The sequence below is a fragment of the Acanthopagrus latus genome, chromosome 23 (genome assembly GCF_904848185.1).
Source record: "Acanthopagrus latus isolate v.2019 chromosome 23, fAcaLat1.1, whole genome shotgun sequence".
In the NCBI taxonomy this organism is placed as follows: Eukaryota; Metazoa; Chordata; class Actinopteri; order Spariformes; family Sparidae; genus Acanthopagrus; species Acanthopagrus latus.
The window spans coordinates 7,951,689-7,971,578 of NC_051061.1; the positions used below are offsets into that span (position 1 = coordinate 7,951,689).

Below are 19,890 nucleotides of genomic sequence, written 5' to 3' on the forward strand. Positions count from 1 at the left end.
GACTGTAATGTGTGACAATTAGCATCATACCATGTATCATGTATCACCTCAACTGTTTGCAGCTCCACTCTGTATTACTGAGCTTATAACATATTCTATTTATGTTACTTCTACTTCTATCTACTTATAACACATTCTATCTCTCACAAAGACAAAGACGCACATGCACCTCTAACAAAGACACAAAAATGCACAGTGCTGACAGAAACAGCTTTATTAAAGCCAGACAGGAAAAGAGGAGGAAGCAGCTGTGTGATGTACACATTCATTCAGACACACGTGCAAACACAAGACGGACGCACACCCAGGCGGGCAGCAGTGCCAGCTGAAGGTCCTGAGAGAGAGGACGAACAGATCGTGTACTAGATGTAACCAGCCCTCTCTGACAAACTGAGCGAACAGTGTGTCAAAGCTCGAGTTCTAACGGAGGCTGAGTGTGTGTCAGGATGACAGTGTTTTTTTTAGTGTTATATGAATTATGATCCCTCTAGGAAGTTCTCCCTGATAACGCATAACAAAAATTTTCACCAATAAAATATATGGACATTCTTTTCTTAAAAAAGGAGTGATTACGATCATTTTCAACAGAACAGTATTTCAGTTTTTAGTTTGTTTCTTTTCACACCATCAAACACTCCATTAGTCACCAAATCAGTCTGACTAGTGGTCAGTCATGAGAACAGTTAGTTGTTTTTTTTTTTTTAAGTCAAAGATTCAATCTGTGAACCAAAATTTGTTGCAATTTGCCAAAGCAGCTTACATCTTCTCACTCCCGCTCCGACTTGATGTATCTGACCACCCACTCATAACAATTTCTTTTTTTTGCATACAGCAATGAACATTTAAAAGCAATTAAACAGCTATACTTAAATAAATATGGTGCTGAATAGTTGAACTACACATGTTTGTGTTTATTTTGTTATTTAACCAAGCAGCCCCGCTGGGGAATAATACATAATCAACTTTGACAAAATACATTTTGTCATCTCCTGTTAAAGTGAAAACACAGAGCAAGGTAAAAAATGTGAATCATGATCTTGTATTAGGCAGCAATGCATTCAAGCATAGCCTTCTCTAGTCTCTCCTCTTCATTAAATAAACTGTTAGCCCTGGTTTGACCAGTGCCAGCTGGAGACGTCCTCCAAGGATGTGGAGTTAAAATGGGGCAAACTGCGAAACCATTCACACAAACGTACCAACAGGAGTAAAATCACCATAAACCATCTTTATTCCAATTCTTTATGAGATACTATCCCCAAACTCCACTGGGGTGTGCTCCCACAGCAAACAGGCTGCTGGTTTCCAAACTGGCTGCTGCGCAATTTTAATGGGGCTGCAGGAGGCAACTGAAAATTCACCCCATGGTGGCAAACGGAGCTGAATGAGAAAACACTAGGGGCTAGCTGATGATACGGCTAATTGACTGCAAGGAAGGGAACTCGTCGCTGTCCCTGATGTGCAGGGTCTTATGGGAGTTGAAGTCTTTGGGGGCCAGCACCTGTCTGCAAATGGGGCACACCTGACAGTCCAGCTCGGCTGCTGTGCTAGCCGCTGTGGTCGGCGTCTGCCAGGCATTCTTCTTGTTCTTGTTTTTCTTTCCTCCTCCAGTGCCCGACTGCTTCTCCAAAGCCTTGCTGTCTCCGTGGGCAGTCAGGAGCTCCTGCTGCTTGCTGGTGTCCGGCAAGAGTACCAGCAGCTCGTTGAAGATGCGGTTGAAGTTGTCTCCGAGCAGGTCCTTACAGCTGTGGTGGTACTGCGCTGCTGTTATCACGCTCTGGGAACAAAGAGGAAGCCATCAATCTATCAACACAGAACTGTACTCTAGTATCATCTTTTTGTCTCCACATTAATTGCATATTGGCAAGTTGCTTGTACTTAAAATCTTAGTTAACACAGAATTAGTACCTGTCTGAACTGTGCAGAGTAGTTCTTGAACTCGTTGAACTTTGACTCATCGTTGTGAAGGTACTTTCTAATGGACTGGATCAGCTCCAAGTTCCTCTGATGGAAGTCGTCCGGTACCAGGTAACCACTGCTTGACACCTTCGGGGGACTGGAAAAAATTTCAAAAAAAAAAAGAAAAAATGCATTCAACTACTAAGTACTTGACAAAGCCGACATGAATTAATCAAAAGGAGATCATGTATAAAAAAAGAGATCATCTCACAGGTTGACTGCAGAAGGAGGAGGCTCCAATACATTGCTGTTGAGGGGGATCCCAGTGAATCCTGGGGGAGGTTTGGGGGCTGAGATTCCCAGGCCGGGTGGAGGAGGGGGCAGAGAAGAGGACTGGGCGGGGGCAGAGGCTTTCAGTGGGAAGGAGCTCTTGAAGCCTGAAATATAATGACAGAGCTGAAATACCACCACTGACCAATGGCAAAGTAGTTGTTGATTGATTTTCTTTCAAATCAACTGATCGATTATTCTTGGAGATAATTTGAGGCAGCCATTGATACAGCTGACAGTGACATTCAAACAGCTGTTGATTCAGCAAATACAGACCTCTATAAGCCTAAATATTGACCAAACAATACATTTCAAAAGCTACCACACAAATGAGAAGGGAAATTAGCCATCAAGACTTCCATCTGCTTTGGAAATTCTTATTGACTTTGTATTTTAAAAGATAATTTGGAGCATTTCCAGTTCACTTCCAGAAAGCCAGTCTGATTAGTCTTTTATTTAAAGAGACTGCACCTAGCAACCATTATAGCAGGTACACAGTCAGCTCCCAATAACAGTAACTGTCAAGACCAATGGCAACATAAACTCAATGTTACTCTGAGATGAACAGCAGACTCATACGAAAGATGTGATTCATTATCAACAGTGATAAAAGAAAAATAGAGCTACAGTGACAAGTAGACTAGTTGATCAAAATAAAATTCTTTGCCTACTATTTTCCTAATGAAACTTATCATATTGTCATTCATGATAGTAAGAAGTGAGTCCTTAATTGAAATGAAGATTGAAGACTTCATGATGGGCTCTGACAAAATGTGATGAGCATTTCTTTAAATTTATTTATTGACCAAATGATTAACTGTAAAAAATAACCAGCACTTTAACCAATAAGGACAATAATCGATAGTTGCAGTCCTGGTAGAAAACAGTGAAAAAAAAGCAAAAGGTTAAAAAGATAAGTTATCATCCTGGGGTGCTGTACCTGGTGGTGGGTTCTTGGTCATGAGGGCAGGGAACTCTTCTTCCTGTTCAACAGGGGGGTCTTTGTTGGGATGAGGGGCTACTGTGGCTGCCTTCTTAATGACAGGTGGTGACTCCTCAGGGTGGCCATTCGCCAATACACTCATTGCTGCCGACGTCACACCACCAGAAACGGGTTTGCTCCGACTTTTCTCAGGGACGTTCTCCTTCTGTGCTGCCGTTTCCACTGAGACTGCACTCAAACTTTGCGTCATCCCCGAGGCTGAAGGCACAGATGTAGAGGGAGTAGCTGTGTTCTTCTGCTGTTTTTTCTTCTTGCTGGCCTTAGAGGTAGGAGGATCAGGGTTGGGAGTCAGGTTTGGAGGGTTGGGGGTCACAGGAGGGGGTTTGATGTTGCCTCCTTTAACAGTGAGCAGCGATGAGATGTCCAACATGGTTGGCACTGAGCGGAACTCCTGCTGCGTCAGTCCTCCACTCTCATCATCAGAGGAAGGAGGAGACCGGGTTAATGTTGCTTTCCCGTTCTCCCCTACTTTCTTCTTCCTACGTGAGGATGAAGATGATGAGGAGGAGAGGGGCTGAGGGCCAGAGGATGCAGAAGAGAGTGGAGGAGGAGGTCGGGAGGAAGAAGGGGGTTGTGTGGCAGGTTTAGCCACAGTTGCATGGCTGGACCAGGCGGAGTTGCTGCGAGCTGCGGTTTTGAGGGGCCGTATTTTGGACACAAGAGCGGGGAAATCCTCGTCATGGAAAGAGGAACTCTTCTTAGGTTGGGCAGAGTAAGCTGGAGTCATAGGGGACGAGACAGCGACAGCTGAGAGGCTGGGGAAGTCGTCTTCCTTTAAACCTGCACGGGCTGCTGTTACAACTGAAGGAGCTGGCTTTACTCTGGAAAGAGACAAAACAACAGAAGCAGAAATTAAACATTTCAGCACAATGTGGTGCATGAAAGGAATTCAGTCTGTAGCATGTGAAAAAAGTTACATGGATGTGGCAGCTGTGGCCCCTAAAGCTGGAAAGTCGTCCTCCTCTGGACTGCTCTTCATTGTTCTTACTGTAAAAGCAAAGACAATAAGTATATATGAGCACAGTGAGAGTCTTCCTGCTTGTGAATACTTTGGCCTACAACTACTTATCCATTACAGCTGAATAACTGACATCAAAGACTAAGTTGACACATAAACTAATATTCAGAATCTGATACTGGTCACGTAAACAGCTTATACCATTTGGATGTTCCTAATTTAAACCTTATTTCAACTATAGCTTTCTTTTTCACCAGGAGGTTTGCTTGTTGGTTTGATTTGTCCGGTCCTGTGTCTGGGCTCTTCTGGTTCTGTTCTCTCCATTCTCTCAGTCCTTTCCATCCTCTCCATCCTTTCCTCACGGCTGTGTTTGGGAGCATTCCTCTCCTGCGCTGCTGCCCTCTCCTCCTGTCTATGCATTGCCAAGGACGCCCTCATAGCAGCTGCCACCTCTCTGTCCTCTTCCTCACTGCGTGGACAAAGCACACATGCACTCATAAAGCAAGAAGAAAAACAAATACATCGCATAAATGCAGTTGTTACACATCCATTCAGAAACTGCAGAGGAGGGAATGTTGCGCGCACACACACACACAGTGAAAGCTTATGGGACACTCAGTAGTGACAAATTCATGCAGTAAATATTTCCCATTCTCACTCATCAACAATTGCTCTGGATGCTCAGCAGTCCGGTTATGATAGCGTCCACATCTTTGTGATTCCTGCCGAGTTTATGCTAGCTGTTGGTGCTACAATCCAATAAAATAATTTAGACTCACCGGGAGTACCTCCAGCTTTTCTGTCCCCCCTGAGGCCTTCCTCCTCTTCGATTGTGACGCTGCTCCTCATAGTCCTCACCTGTCAAGATACCTAAATGACACATGCACATATTTTATTCCCATTCACGGCATTCAAACTTCAGTTATATCAACAATAATTTTCTCAACACTCAAAACACACAACAATAACCATCTCACCAACCTTCATTTCTTCTTTGTTGTCGCGGGGCGTAGTTAAACTGTAGGTCGATGTGGCGGTTCTGCCGGGCCTCGGCCCGGTTCTTGCTGTGTGCTGCAGCCTTGTGGGCCTTGTAGTCGATCTCAGTGCGGAATGCATGTGTGAACTGTTCTGTGGCACAGCGGCCTTCCTCACACAGATAGTGGCTCTCTCTGAAGTGCTCGCTCAGGTACTGATAATCACTGTTGATAGCAAAGTTAAAAATAAAATATATATATTATTATACAACAAAAAAAGTAAAACATTTTTAAAGCAAATTACAAAAAAAAGATGAAAAGAAAAACTAAATGACCATGTAAGGCTATTGCACACATTTGAACTTATTAAATACACCTGTAGTATTCCTGGGAACCATCAGCATCACAGAAATGGCAGAAGTAGTGGTCCCTGCGCAAGTGTTTAAGCAGCTCATCGTTATCGAGGTATCGGTCATCACAGAACTTGCAGAGTGGATGTCCTCTGTGGCTTGTGTCATCTGGGTCTCCATGCGCTCGGTGGCGTGCCAGTTCCTTTCGGTTGTACCACTTGCGCTCATAGGAAAAGATCTGGTGGAAAAGGTAAAGTTTAAAGAACATGCCTCTGACAGCACTGTGATCTTGATCTTGTGTATTTTTTAAGGGGGTGCACCTTTCAGCCAGCTTGCACAGACAATATTCTTAACACTTCAAGAGAAAAATAAGCGTCATAAACAAATATCTTAGATACTAGTTGAACTAGCCCTCAAAATGTTCCAATAACCAGTTTCTGGTATTCTTTATAATCAAGTGCTCGTGTTTAGATGACATAGATAGTCTTTCAGTCTAATGGGGCAAAACAAGATCCTTCAAAAAATACACACCGCAAAGAGAATCATATATAGCTGCAAAAAAAACTTGCGCTGAGAATTCAACGGACCAATGTTTACAAGTAATTTTAAATTTTAAAATGACATTCTCTCCTGGTGTTTCTGATACTCAGTTCACATTGTAGTTTTTAGTCCTGCACCACTAAGAGGTGTAATTCTTTGGTGACCTCAGGTGGTGGAAAAAATAAACTGCATAACATGACCATAAGTATATCACAGTATTTTCAACATTTACAACATTAGAACAATAATTTCTTATATTTGTCAACAACTGGCTTGCCCCTGGACCGGCTGGCTGGGTATGAGCATACCTTGAGATGTTTTGTGCAAAGCTTGCAACAGAAAAGCTCGTGTTGCTTCCTCATGTGATACTCCAGCTCCTCAAACTTGGAGAAGACCTTAGGCTCTGAACAGCGGAGGCACTCTGGCATCAGCAGGCGCCTGATAAGACACACATACACAGGAGTGAACAACCAAAATAAATGAGCTCTTGGTTACGTGGAGAAACTGCTCCTTTCATTGTATGCAATTGACTGTATTACTCTTAGTGATAAAAGATATACATTAATGATCACTTCTGTATAGTTACCAGTAAGGTTCAGAGAAATGGTCTCTTTTGTTAAAGCAAATGATCCTACAAGTGACAGCACAATGTCTACTCCCTGCATCTGTACCCGTTTGCTATATATTTGCACAAACAATACAAATACCCACAGAGGAAGTCACAAAACTGGCATGTATACATTGCCTGTTAACATCATTGTCAGAGATTTGGTCTGATAGAGTGTTTTCTCATTGTGTGTATGTGTGTAAATGTGACCCCTTATATTCAGTACAAATTAACTTAGTTTGTAGACAAAGAAGCATTGCTCCCCCGAGTATAATAAATGGAAAAATTCAAGGCAATCAGGGTTTTTTTTTTTCAAACCAGAAGACTTGCCATGTTAAGCAGGTTGTTCTTAATCTATAAACCTGGTTGTGGCTACTTTTCAAGGGCCTTGTAGCACAAAATTATCAGAGACATCCAAATGTCACCACCATGTTAGTGGTGGTCGGGTCTCCACTTTTCCAAGTTAAAGAGTTTAAATTATGAACAGGCTATTGGTGACACTGTCATGTAGAAAGGGGAATGGAGCAGAGAGGTACCTGTACTCTGCATAGATCTTCTCATTACTGAAATAGATATCATGCTTCTTCTCACAGGGGAACTGCTGGTAGGGCAGACAGGAGAAGGCCTCCAGTTTTTTTACGAACACCACCTGAGAACAAAAAGACAGTCAGAATGGAAGAGGTGTTGATCATTTTAAGCAACACACACACACAGGTTAATATTCTGAGGCAGGTTTTGGTATGATTAAGAGTTTGGTCTAAATGATCTTCTATAGGAGGGAGAAATGCTGCTGCTGACATACAGTCACCACTGCTCTCACACAGATCTTATGTAATGTGGTGGGACACCTCTACCTTATGAAACCCACCAGTAGATAAGGTTATACATACCTACAGCATATATGAATGAAGCAGTTCGAAGCATCGTGTTAATAACAACATCAAGCTGTAATATTAGCTGACAGTAAACTTACTTTAAAGGGGAACGCTGGGCCATTATTGGTATCGCACCGTCCAGCTGAGTTGTCTAGTCCATAGCTAACTAGCTACCTGTGCTACCTGTTACGCCCGAATTCCACAAGGCAGGACTGACTAACAGACATTTAAATAAACATTCATCTGAGTGACACCAACTTAGAAGCCAACGTCACAGACCCCCCGATGGACCACTCCAACGTGCTCACGCTGGTTAGTTTGAGAGGTGACAGCTGACATGCTCAGCTTAAAATGCACCGATAATTCACTCAAATTAATTGTCACATTGAGTAAAATGAATGAGCCATGCTGCACTAGCACAGTGCCCACTGCTCATTCGCGGAAGCAAAACTCAACCTGACTTCAGAGGAGCTAACTAGCTAGCTTATATTGACAGACTTGCTAATGGCGTGAGCCACCTCACGAGACAAAAGTAGTTGCTAGTCATCGTTGCTAGGCACTGTCGTATTCACCGGCACTGCTTTTCATTCATTATGAACCCAACTAAGAGTTAATCATACAAATATCTGCTGTTTTTCTACAATAAACACCCCCCAGAACGATGTGGCCTAGTTAGCACCACCAGGCGCCATCCCCGGGCCACAGTAGCGGAGGAGGGCCCACCTTATCGAGCTCCTCGCGGCAGACGGCGCAGTACTTCTGGTCGCACAGCACCCTCATTTTGGTAGAGCAGCGGTAACAAACCGGGTGGTCGCATTTTCCCAAGGCGAAGATATCGACCTCCTGGCAGCACAGGACACAGTGCTTCTCCGTTTCTTTTGTGGCTGCTGAATCCATTGCGGCGAAAAGGCACAAATTAACTTCAATACTATTTGTTGTGAGGGCGAGCCAGCCACACAGCCGCTGAAGTGCTTACGTAATTATGAAAGTCTGAGCTACAGCCGCGTCACGTAACTGTCGTACCTCTGATCTGTATGCTGTGCGGATGGACAGCATGCCCTCCGGTTGTGGGGCTTTCACCTATCACACATGTGTCTGTCAGCGCAGGCGATCATGACGGCTCCACGTGTGTCCCATGGTGTGTGTCCCGCACCGGTCTGAGCTGATGCAGATAAGAGCTGCTGCACTTTGGGAAATATTAACATATGCCTCAAAGTCCTTTTTAAATATACATTGTATGGTGTCAGTTGCAATCATGTGGAGATCAAGAGAGGGTAATAATTTAATAATTCTAAAAAGATCTAGATATGAAGTGTCAGCTCTCTTGATTTTAATCTGTGGCATTCTCATAAATACACAGACCAAAAGTAGAGGGAGAAATAACATTTTCAGGCATTTGCTGATGAAAACATCTTAATGTAAATAAAGAGCTTTGAGCAAAGGATGCAAGCTCAGACTCAGCAAGAAACCTTTCATTTGGTTTCATTTCTGTTCAAATGAAACTCAATACATGTTTCAATAATGCTTCTTTTGTTTGCTATTCAGAGCCCGGTGATGTGTTGAGACCAGTAAATGACTGAGTGAAACTGTGATAGACTGAGGGTGAGCTGTTTCAACAGGAAGGTTTTCCTTGTACAGCTCTGTATGGTGGATCATCTCTGACTGTCCTCCATCTGGATCTGCACCAAGGTAGTGTTTATTGTTGAATTCTGATTTCTGCAACCTGGAGATCACGAGCTCATGTTGGGCCCGTAGTGACATGAGTTATACAGAAAAAATAAAACAAAAACTAGTTACTGAAAACAAAATCATCCATTTAAGAAGATCAGTAGGTATCAGACAATTTGCTAGCAACTATTTAAATTAATACAACAGCTGCACAAAACTGTGTTATGCTGCGTTCTGATGAAACACGAAGCAAATTTTTCATGTTACTTGATTACTTACAAAGTCATATAAGAGATATAACGTCATGAGATGCGAATTGAAGCAATGCCGTGACAAATCGCACCTAGACAGCACTGGCGTGAGTTGAAAACATTGCACTCAAACGAAATTTCCGTGTGACGCTGTATTGCAAAGGCCTATCACCGTTGGCATTCAAACTGACGTCATGATGGTAAACTTTACTGATGTCCGGATGTACATGAACAACAATGGGGGAGAGGATAATAATCACCAATCGTTGCCGTATGTATCTGCTCGTACCAAGAAGGGCCAAATAAGGAGCTGCCATGGAGGGAGGTGAGCGAGAAAGTCAGACAACCTTGTAAGTTTTGGAAATATGTCTCAGCACTGCACAGCATAGCTCTTATCGATCCCAACTCAATTCAGGGAATGAGCATTTTAGAGGACCGGACCTGACAAAGCATGAAATCAGCCTTTTTACAAGACAGTATTTTAATGTTATTTCAGCATCCTACGCGAGTAGATGATATTACAAATGTATAACCCTGTGATCAAACTTGCGCAAGTAAGGCAGCTAGAATATTTTCTTAGTGTTTCGTCTGAACGCGGCATTAAAGAAGGTGAAAGACTTCCACAAAGTTGAAGTCCTCTTGCAAGCAGTGATTATTACTGTCAATCAGTGATCAAGTGTCCATGGTTGTGAGGTGTCTTGCTAGCTAGCGTTTCTTGTAGTGGTTGGGGCTCAGTCCCATGACTCTGAAGGTGCAGCTGGCAATCTTCTCATAGAGAAGGAACATGAGAGCAGCAGTCAGCACCGTCTGCAGCAGCTTGGCCTCCAGGCCTTTAAACAGACCCAACATGCCGTTCTTCCTGTGGAAGGAAACAAGTGTCAAAACATTAGTTATGTTAAATATGAATATGTGAAAGAGTAAAAGTCTTTGATAATATTTATTCATGCAGGTTTATCATGATTTGTCCACCTGCACATATAAAAACTAAAGAAAGAGCTGCTTGATTATTTGTCTAATAACAAATATCATGGTAAAAAAGAGCCTCATGCGAGAAACACCAGTACAGACAGATTTCTTCAACTGTACTATAAACATTTTCTTCAGTTGTTTCAGCTCCCGTAAAATGATTCTAAATTTGTTTTGTGTGAAAAGTCATCTTTTCTCTAATTTCATCCATTTCTTTTGATGAGCTCGATATCCTCATACATCCATTTAGAGGCATTGATTATGATGCTCAGATCCCATGAATGTGCACATACTTATGAACGAGTGGCATTAAATAAGATTAGTCATTATTAACACTCGTACACGCAAACCTTGCAGGGAAAACGATTTAGTATATGTATATGTGAAAAATGTAATGGAGAATGTGCTCCCTAGTTTCTCAGAGCAAGAATGAGTCATGCTGACAGAACACGCTTGAGGTCACTGCACGTGTCATTTTAAATTTTGTAAAGAACCTAATCTGAGTGGCGAAACTGAGATATACCAGCTATGAATGATTGAAATGAAAGGTGTGATTTGCTTGCACCCACCTCGCCCTGTTGACCAACAGACACTTGATAGTCCTCAGGCTGGACAGCAGTTTTGACTTGTCCTTTGACTCGTTGAACTGACCGAACTGCAGTAATTGTGAAACAAAAAGCAAATACAATGCTCTTGAAAGAGTGGAATTTTTGAATACTTATTTAATATAAATGAGAAATATACATTTCTACACAAAATATCAACCAACCACATGCCTCTTATGTGACATGTGGAAACAGAGACCCACAGGCACAGACCATCAAAACTTACCCTAAGAATGGACTGTATAGTCTGCAGCGGGTATGTAACAGTGGTGGCAACAGCTTTAGCAACTGCGCCGATGATGAAGACTTCGACAGACGACAGCTTGGGGGATAAAAGACAAACACATTTTCACGTTATTAGTGGAACACAGAACACCTCTCAGGAGTATGGTTTTCTGGAGGATATACAAAGGTGAAATGTCCACACTAACTGCTTATGTGAATCTGTGACACGCTATCAGATTACCCTTAATCAATATATTTATCCACAATTGCTCCAAAAATAGTCAAAACATGTTTTATAAGTATGGAATTGGGCACACATCCAGCAGACTGTCTGCCTCTCTCACTCCCTTTAAGCCACACAAAGATCATGTGAACAGATTTACCGAGTGTCTACTCATCCAGATGATGGGATGACCTAGACATAGCTTCCATCGCTTTGATTTTTCAATCACTGGCGCAAGCATCTTTAAGTATCTTTAATTTTATTCCCAGGATGTGGCAGTATTATTACCTACTTTAATGATGACTGAAATTACTTTAGCGCCTGAAAAAATAAAGAACATGAAGAAAAACGCAATCTATTCCTCTGTGAATGCAGTCATTTGGAGCTGAATCAGGACAGTAGACAAGATGTTATCTGACAACAAGATGTTATAGACAAGATTTTATGCTTATGTTTTATGTTCTTTGTAGATTTTTCACTCTCAAATATCGATACTGGCATAAGCGTAAAAAAAAACCCCACATCAGCTGGGCTCATAAATGCGCTCATAAATATCTGCTCTGGCAGAGGCTGAAATGATAGTGAACATCAATAACATTTTCACAATAAGAGAATAATGAGTAATAAAAACATAATATTGTCATTTTCAATCAGCTGTGTTCTTCATATATCCTATTACCCAGCATTCTCTGCTCTTAAATACTGCTCTATTTCGCCTTCTTTCCTTAAGATGTTTGTTATCTCCTGGTCCCTCTCTCATGTCTCACGACCTTCACTCACCTCCCGGGGAACTCCTCTCCTCAGCTGCCTCTTCAGGCCTTCATAAATCATGAACTGGATGGCGGGATTCAGCACCAGCAGCAGGGACGGGAAGGTGCCGTTCCACAGTGCTCCGACGCCCTCATCACGGATGATCTGCACAAATGCATCTGCAAAAAAAAAGAGGAAAATATAAATGATTGAACTCAGTGTATTAGACACACTTAAAATAACATAAAAGCATGATCGCATAATGACCATTTACCCTGAATGCCAGAGTAGTTGGTGGGACGTATGTCGGAGTTGCGAAACTTGGAACCTTGCAGCTTCAGCCTGGTGTTGACGACCCACAGAGGAGTGGTAACCAGTACGTTTATAACACCTGGAGACAAGAAAGCAGACTAAACACAAGCCATCAACCAAAGAAAACTATGGCTGTGGTTAAGCTTCAACCTTTGCAAATCTTGTAGCATTGTTTCATCACTCTATCTATGAACTGAACACATTACATAGCTAGTCTGTGAAGACAGATTTAAAAGTTTTGTTGGAAATGGACAAAATGTTGTTCGAGGTTCACCTGCTCAGTCATAAAGAAATGAAATTAGATGGACTTTCATGTCCTGAGTCACTTAGACAACACTATATGATCTGAGTTCATGAGGCTTACCTGCAGCGATGCCTACGATTAAGTCAGTGCTGGGTGACGACTGCTTTCCCTTCAGCCAGCTAGCCTTGAGGCTGTGGAAGCAGTAGAAGTAGACAAAGTTGGAGCAGCATAAGCTGCAGATGACCGGGAACCAACCTCTGTACGGAGCAAGTCTGCAGAGAGGGGACAGTAGACACAGGAACACATTTGAGCACTCTGCACCTGCTGTACTGTAGTGGGAATATTGTGCAAATAAAAGTTCACATTAAAGACAAAATTTCAACTTTATTTCCCTCATTTGCTGTATTCAAAATAACAATTGGTATACTGTGACAGCAGTGCATATCCTTTGCTTATGTAGAGATTGGAACTGTGTACATACCGACAAAACGAACACAGACAATTGAAAGGCAAAACAGAAATCAAATCTTGGCTGATCACTCACAGTCCTTCCTCTTTGACAATTTCTGCCAGAATGGCCGGAGTTGACTTGGCCTTCCTATTTTCATCCACTGATCACAAACAAAAAGACAACTTGTTTTGATTAAATACATTACACTGATTATTATGATAACTGTAAACAAGACTGCGTCACTGGTATTTCTTACCTTGAAGCCTCAGTCTGGCAGTATCAAGGGGGAAGAACACTGTCATGGCAGTCACACTTCCCTAAAACAGTATTTACAGGAATTGAAGAGATCCAACACCAAACACTATTAACAATTCTAACAATTATAGGGCGCATAATAGCACGGAGCAAGTGCTAAGACCGAATATACTGCATTTGCTGAATGACCATTAACACTAAATCCGGCAGGTTTTCTGGGTTGTATGTTACACCAACTATTGCCGAATTGAAAGGCTGGTCAAAACATTTGAAGATTTACACAAATTGGTCTATTTAATATGATACGTGGCGCCAACAGGTCATGAACATAAAAACACGCTACATTTTGAATGGAGTTCTGTGTGGAAAATTCACAGCGTATGAGCGCCAATCAGTTGTAGCCGCTGTCACACTGCACTCAATAACGGGAATAAATGGTGAAAGTAAGGCTAACTTACCATTGCTCCCGATACAGCATGAACCAAACTCTCGTACGAGAAAACCTCGGAGCTCATTTTGAATATATTTTGTGCTTCCAAACCTTTGCTCGATTAAAATATAACCATTTATCAATTGGTATGAATCTATAACTAAAGCAACACAGCTGTCGGATCCTCGCACTGGTGCTGGCTGTTTATCAGGGATCACTTCCTTGTGGATAACTCGCAGACGTTTTCTACGAAACACGGGTGCATCATGGGTAACGTAGTTCTCGTCATAGTACCCGTTATAATGAGTTTTGACCCAGTTCCTCTAAAATCTGGATGAGGTGCCTAAGTTCACATTCAAAATATTTTTAATTTTGGTCTCTTTTATCTTTGGGAGTATTTACAGGGTCAACCAAAGCAGAGATTTAAGGATACAATAATGCACAAATATTAATCTATAACTTTCTATATTTAACAGGGTGTATTTGTGTTATTACTGAGGACTGTGCTCAAGCTGCTAAGTATTCCCGACAACAACTTTTCCCCCCACAAACATTATTGGATGAGTGCCTTCATCCATAGTGCATGTAACATAGAGGCTTCCTGTACAACTTTGTTTTTTACTAATAAGGTACCAATGATAGATTATCACACTGTGATCACACTGGAACTATTTTTCCTATTACAATACCTATTATATTAGGTATGTAGAAATACTTGCACTTCCCCTGATTTTACTTTGAGAAGTAGGCTACAGGAAAAGTTGACTCTATCATTTACAGAGCTCTACTCAACTCTGCTTTCACAAATAATGTATCACTATGAAGCGGCTGTTATTATACATGTATATTCAATAGCATTTCCAATTACCAATTTAACAATTTTCAATCTACACTTCCTTTGATATTTTTGCATAACTGACACCAGGTGTGATCTAAAGTACTTTGAAAAAGGTGTAATTATGGTCATGACATGCATCTCAAAGATTCCTTTGTAAAGTTGCAGTGGGCTGATGAAAAGCACCTGAGCTGTTGGTAACTGGAGAAAACTGGAGTACACCACTGTGGTGCAGCAACAGAACACAAGGACATCAACCTGTAAGGCAAGATGAAAACTACAGGAGAGCCACTGTAGTCATCACGAGCCATATGGCATCAATGCTTCATGCTCTATGTGCAGGAACAGGTAGCAGTTGTTGTTGTCACATGACATTTGCATGAAACCTTCATGCTTGTTCCATGACTGCAGTGATATGTGGCAGCTGTTATCATGGCCTAATGTGGTTCACACTAACAGTTTCTATATTTCTGGTCATGAATTGTTTATTCACATTGATAATTCAATGATTGCTGCCATGGACCTCTTGGTGACCTCTCTCCATCGCCCCCTTTTCATAGACTATTACTTCCATTTCATTATACTGTATGACATCATTATACTCCACAGGACCCGTCCTTTCCCTGACTGGTGTATTTTCAGTCAACCTAAGACTGATTCTTTTGGCTTGTTCCTTTGTCTTGTAGTGTCCATTAGCTGGGTTGCTCCAGGTGTGCATTTAACTTACACTTTTATCAATTACACACATTTGCTCTACACCCAAATTATTATGCTCCTTTGAAAACAGTTTGTTGCAACAGTTATGACTTAGAAAAGGAAGCTGAATCCTTGCTCCCTGTGATTCAACGTTTTATGTTTGTACTGAACCAAGATTCATTTGAGGACATTTATTTTACATTGACATAAAAGCTTTATTTATTGAACAGTCTGACATAAAAATGAAAATAAAATCATCTTATAGACACAGTTCAGTTGCAAAGACACATACAGTGCATATTGTTATTTGCTTTTACACGGGGGTTCCATGTACGTCACAACCACATGGTGAAGTCATCAGACCATATATATTATAGGCGTATGACAAACACCGCCAACTTTATTTGAGAGTGGAATGTGTGTTAGAAAAATCAATGGCATCTACCCAGGATCTCACTTACGAACATAAACTTGGAGCAAGGCACTTTTCTCACAATGACAACAATAAAACTGCTCAGTAAGCACTGGTTATAGTTGGCAGCTACCAGTTGTACAGATTGTTTAAGAGAGCAGCAGCTCACATGCTTAACCAAGTCTTCTCTGACATGTTGGCAAGTGGTTTATGAGTGAATTAGGATACTGGTTCACCTCCATGTATGCCATTGAGATGCAGTTAAATGCAGCGGTGGTCAGTGAGATGAAGCGTGCTCAACGTGGCTTCCATAAATAAACAGCTAAAATAAATAAATAAATTAAATATGATTAATACATTAGTCTCCAGCCCATTCACTCAGCCAATCCTGACACTGCCTCCTCTGCTCCTCACTCTCCTCCACTGTCCTTCCTTTCCTCCTCTCCTCCTTCTTTCTCACCCTCTCCCTCTGCTCCTCTTTGATCTTCCTGTCCTCCTCTGCCCTGCGCTCCAGCAGGGCGTCCACAGTGGCCGCAAGCGTCCGTAACGAGCGCTGAGGAAGCCACTTGGGATCCTCAGTTGGGAGAAAGGGGTCTCCGGCTGAGACGAGCAGGGGCTGAGGTTCCAGGGGAATCTGGAGGAGGTGGGCGTGCAGCATCATGCGGTAAGGGGCGTCGTCCGCTCCCGAGCTGTAGGTGAAGTCCCCAACGATGGGGTGGCCTATCGCACTGCAGTGGACTCTCAACTGGTGGGTGCGGCCTGGGGAGTAAAAGATAGCAGTGAGGGGCAAGAAATGGAGACAGACTCTTCACAGCTGTGGCAGAGAATTTTCACGAACCATTCAAGTTATTTCAAGGTCAATGATAATCCTTCTCTAAGTTTTTTCTCTAAAATATTTATCTTATCGTATGGACAGAAAGATGCTTAATTTCCTATCAGTTTTCCCTGATGTGACAAGAAGCAAATGTAGTGTTGTTACCAGTGAGTGGCTGCAGCAGCACCTTGGTGACAGGGTCCCCATCATACAACCCATACTCCAACACCATCAGCTCAGTCTGGCAAGGCTTGGGGTTCTCACAACCTGACGAGAGGAGGTTGTGGGAAGATAAACAGCCTTTAGGTATCTTTCTGATAAACTCCACACAAACTTTAAATGTAGGCATAGCTCTCTCACCCTAGTTGAGTTGAATGAGTAGAGGGGTAAAAGTTCAGCAATGCCACGCATTCATAATCAAGTATTCCACAAGTTCGACAGTTTCCCTATTCTAACTTAAACCAAATGCCAGACATAACCGTCAAACCAAGTCTTTGAAAACTGAACAGGTACACACAAACACACAGTTCAAGCCAGGCCAGGTTCACGTACCTTCTGTTCCCTCAACACACATCATATGTGTTTTTCCCTCTGAAGAGTTCTTGCCAATGGAGAAGTCCAAAGTTTGTTTCTCTTTTTCTACCCAGCCACGTACCTGCGAGGCAAAAAAACTGAATTAGTTTAATTTCCTTGCAGATCTTTGAATCACACCATATACACAGAGACATATGATAATACTTCTGTTGCACGCCTGTGTGTCACGGTGCTTATGTTGCATACCAGGGCTAGGTACGCCTTGGTGACGGTGCGGTCCTTGAAGCAGCGGTACGCCCGGCCAGCTGCAGCCTTATTGAGGGCGACACAAAGAGCCCCACTTGTGGAGAAATCCAACTGATGACAGAACCTGTGGGTGAGAGGGACAGATGAGTGTCCCTCTTGGTGATGTGTGGCAGCTGATGTAGTTGATATTAGAGTGACTCTGACCTGAATCCATAGTAGGTGCTGGGATCTGCCAGGTGAGGGAAGTGGTGACGAAGTTGCGCCTGCACGGTTTGTTTCTCATACCACATCTTGCTGTCGATGCGGATGTCCCAGTGCTTGTCGACCACGATGTAGTCATCGCTCTGGTACAGCACGTGCAGGCTCTCCAGGCTGGCAGGCTCAGTGGTCATCATGTGCGACCTTTAACTGACACAAGTCACGCAGGCCTGCAGAGACAAAGCAGATGTCTTAATATATCAAAAGTCTTCAACAGAGGCACTAGAATGTGAAACTGACTATAATATTACACTCTGAAATGTAAAGATACAAAGAAATGAAAACTCTCCAATAAAGCACAAGTACTTAAATCTGCACTTGAGTAAATATACTTAGTTTTCCAACAGACTGTCCTTGTCCTTTGTGCAGGAACAAAACATCAGTTTTAATGCCATAGATTGTTTAAAAATACAAACAAGCATGCTAGCTGAACTGCTTCGATAAATTAAAGGGGAATATAAATGGTACTACTTTAAGGTCCTTTCATTTATTTATTTATTTTTTACCCAGCAGCAAACCAGCATTTTCGAAAGACCCTACAGCTCGAAGCGACACCTTCCCCGGCTATTGTTACTTTAAATAGTCAGAAGACAACTTTAGGGATAGACAGCAGCAGCAATAATAGCACATTATAGACTGATTAGCATGTTTGCTATCTAGCTAACGTTACTGTATCTGTATTAACACCGTGACATAACTAGGTATCAGGTCACCTCACACAACTGCCACTGCCTGGTTATTTAACACTAAGTTACTTACTAGCCAAGATTAATGTACGGTAAATATTTTTGACATACCAAAAGTAAACGCACATTTATATTGGAAAGAGAGATGTAAACAAATCCACAAGTGCTGCCACGGACATGCGCAGTCTTTTCTTTCTCTTCTTCTATGGTTGTTATGGCGGATGAAACGCCAATGGCAGAGTTGTACAGCGCCATCTACTGTCCGGGAATCTGTCACATCATTTCCATGGCCCTGCTTCTTCTATGCTTTTCCCCACCCTTTTTTTTATCCATGTATCACTTTGAGCAAGTTCTTGATTGCACACAGGCAGTTATTTCAGTGATTCAGTAAACCTCCTCAGATATGCTACTGTACACTGATCTATACATTGTGCAAACGCAAACTATTATGTTTTGGTTTTACACAGATTACCACACCATGACCCACCTACCCACTCATTTCCACTGCTTCCAGAAGTTGTTTGCACTGTAGCTTGCATATCACATTTGTGGCACATTTACTGTAATATTCTATTATGTGTTTTCATGTTTATTTATGTACTGTAACTTTAAATCTTTATATTCTGTTTTGTTGCCTATTTTGTTGATATGTACCTCTCCAATTTAAAGTAGTTGTTTATGCATTTTCTTTGTCTGTAGCTTGAAAGGCTCAGAACTTGGATTACATTGTGCAGTCCTGTGTTGTATTATAACAATAAAGCAAAGCCTTGAACCTTAAACCTTGCATATTGCTAATGGATCCCAGCGATAACTTGATAAAGCTCTTGTTTTGACCTCCCTGTGGTCAGTATGTTTCTGTGTGCCACCTCTAGTTTGTTGCTCTTCTTCCCTTTTTTTTTACCTCATGATCCCTTAAAATTAAGCAGTGCCTGTCTGTGTGGGCAAATCCACCATAGAGGGATCTTTCCTTCTCCGATTGGTTCACTTGGATAAATGATAGAGGCCGGAAGTGGTAAAATTTACCAATATAACTTTTAGAAAAAGAGAAAAGATTAGGTAAAGGTTAACTATACTGATACTGCATTATCCTTTTATCCACCTGTGACTCCTCAGGCTCAGATTTATCGTGTGACCTATGTGGAGGTCTTGACCATCTGGTTCGGACACAAACCTTATATGTTTATTACATTTTTACGTATAAAGATACAGGGGCTTTCTAGTAAATAAAACTTTTCTTAAGTGTTCATTAGTCCATTAGTTCATTAGTCAAGTCGCGCATTTCTGTTATTTTTCTGTCTCCTGAAATAAATCACACATCAAGCTACCTGATCTTTACACACTGACTCAACATGAATAACAACAAAAAAATGCATTTAATGTGACCCTTTACATGTACTTAAAATACTCAAAGTCACTGTTTTAGAATAAACATTTTACTACAGCAGATTTGTTTTTACATGTAATTGGAAGAAGAGCCTCTGTAAAGCATTTTTACT

The 19,890-nt window shown here is 41.9% G+C and overlaps 3 protein-coding genes and 1 long non-coding RNA gene across 7 annotated transcripts; 1 reads left to right on the top strand and 3 right to left on the bottom strand.

The window, feature by feature from the left end:
* Positions 1-199: 199 nt before the first annotated feature.
* znf598 (zinc finger protein 598) lies at positions 200-8,577 on the bottom strand. The gene is made up of 12 exons (XM_037088253.1): positions 8,257-8,577; positions 7,195-7,307; positions 6,360-6,489; positions 5,538-5,749; positions 5,169-5,386; positions 4,967-5,057; positions 4,442-4,656; positions 4,147-4,216; positions 3,167-4,050; positions 2,168-2,333; positions 1,906-2,053; positions 200-1,774 (listed from the first exon to the last, which is right to left on the bottom strand). Exons 1-12 carry the CDS (start codon positions 8,428-8,430, stop codon positions 1,400-1,402), a joined length of 2,796 nt encoding a protein of 931 aa, XP_036944148.1. The 5' UTR covers positions 8,431-8,577; the 3' UTR covers positions 200-1,399.
* On the top strand, positions 7,461-12,337 carry LOC119013584. 3 transcript variants are annotated; one of them, XR_005072788.1, is made up of 3 exons: positions 7,461-7,845; positions 9,079-9,222; positions 12,202-12,337. It is a non-coding gene; the product is annotated as an uncharacterized LOC119013584 (long non-coding RNA). The 3 variants fall into 3 exon arrangements; XR_005072787.1 differs by lacking the exon at positions 7,461-7,845 and adding an exon at positions 8,545-8,671; XR_005072786.1 differs by lacking the exon at positions 7,461-7,845 and adding an exon at positions 8,689-8,807.
* slc25a17 (solute carrier family 25 member 17) lies at positions 9,916-14,154 on the bottom strand. Its single transcript, XM_037088254.1, has 9 exons — positions 13,942-14,154; positions 13,485-13,545; positions 13,322-13,388; positions 12,898-13,049; positions 12,496-12,612; positions 12,252-12,400; positions 11,250-11,345; positions 10,988-11,073; positions 9,916-10,311 (listed from the first exon to the last, which is right to left on the bottom strand). The coding sequence occupies exons 1-9, from the start codon at positions 13,996-13,998 to the stop codon at positions 10,158-10,160; spliced, it is 939 nt and encodes a 312-aa protein (XP_036944149.1). The 5' UTR covers positions 13,999-14,154; the 3' UTR covers positions 9,916-10,157.
* Positions 14,155-15,620: 1,466 nt separating this feature from the next.
* rpusd1 (RNA pseudouridine synthase domain containing 1) lies at positions 15,621-18,648 on the bottom strand. 2 transcript variants are annotated; one of them, XM_037088831.1, is made up of 6 exons: positions 18,521-18,648; positions 17,655-17,878; positions 17,451-17,574; positions 17,223-17,325; positions 16,836-16,937; positions 15,621-16,615 (listed from the first exon to the last, which is right to left on the bottom strand). In XM_037088831.1, the coding sequence occupies exons 2-6, from the start codon at positions 17,843-17,845 to the stop codon at positions 16,215-16,217; spliced, it is 921 nt and encodes a 306-aa protein (XP_036944726.1). In that variant the 5' UTR covers positions 17,846-17,878; positions 18,521-18,648; the 3' UTR covers positions 15,621-16,214. The 2 variants fall into 2 exon arrangements, with proteins under 2 accessions (XP_036944726.1, XP_036944725.1); XM_037088830.1 differs by having other exon boundaries at positions 18,506-18,642.
* Positions 18,649-19,890: the final 1,242 nt, after the last annotated feature.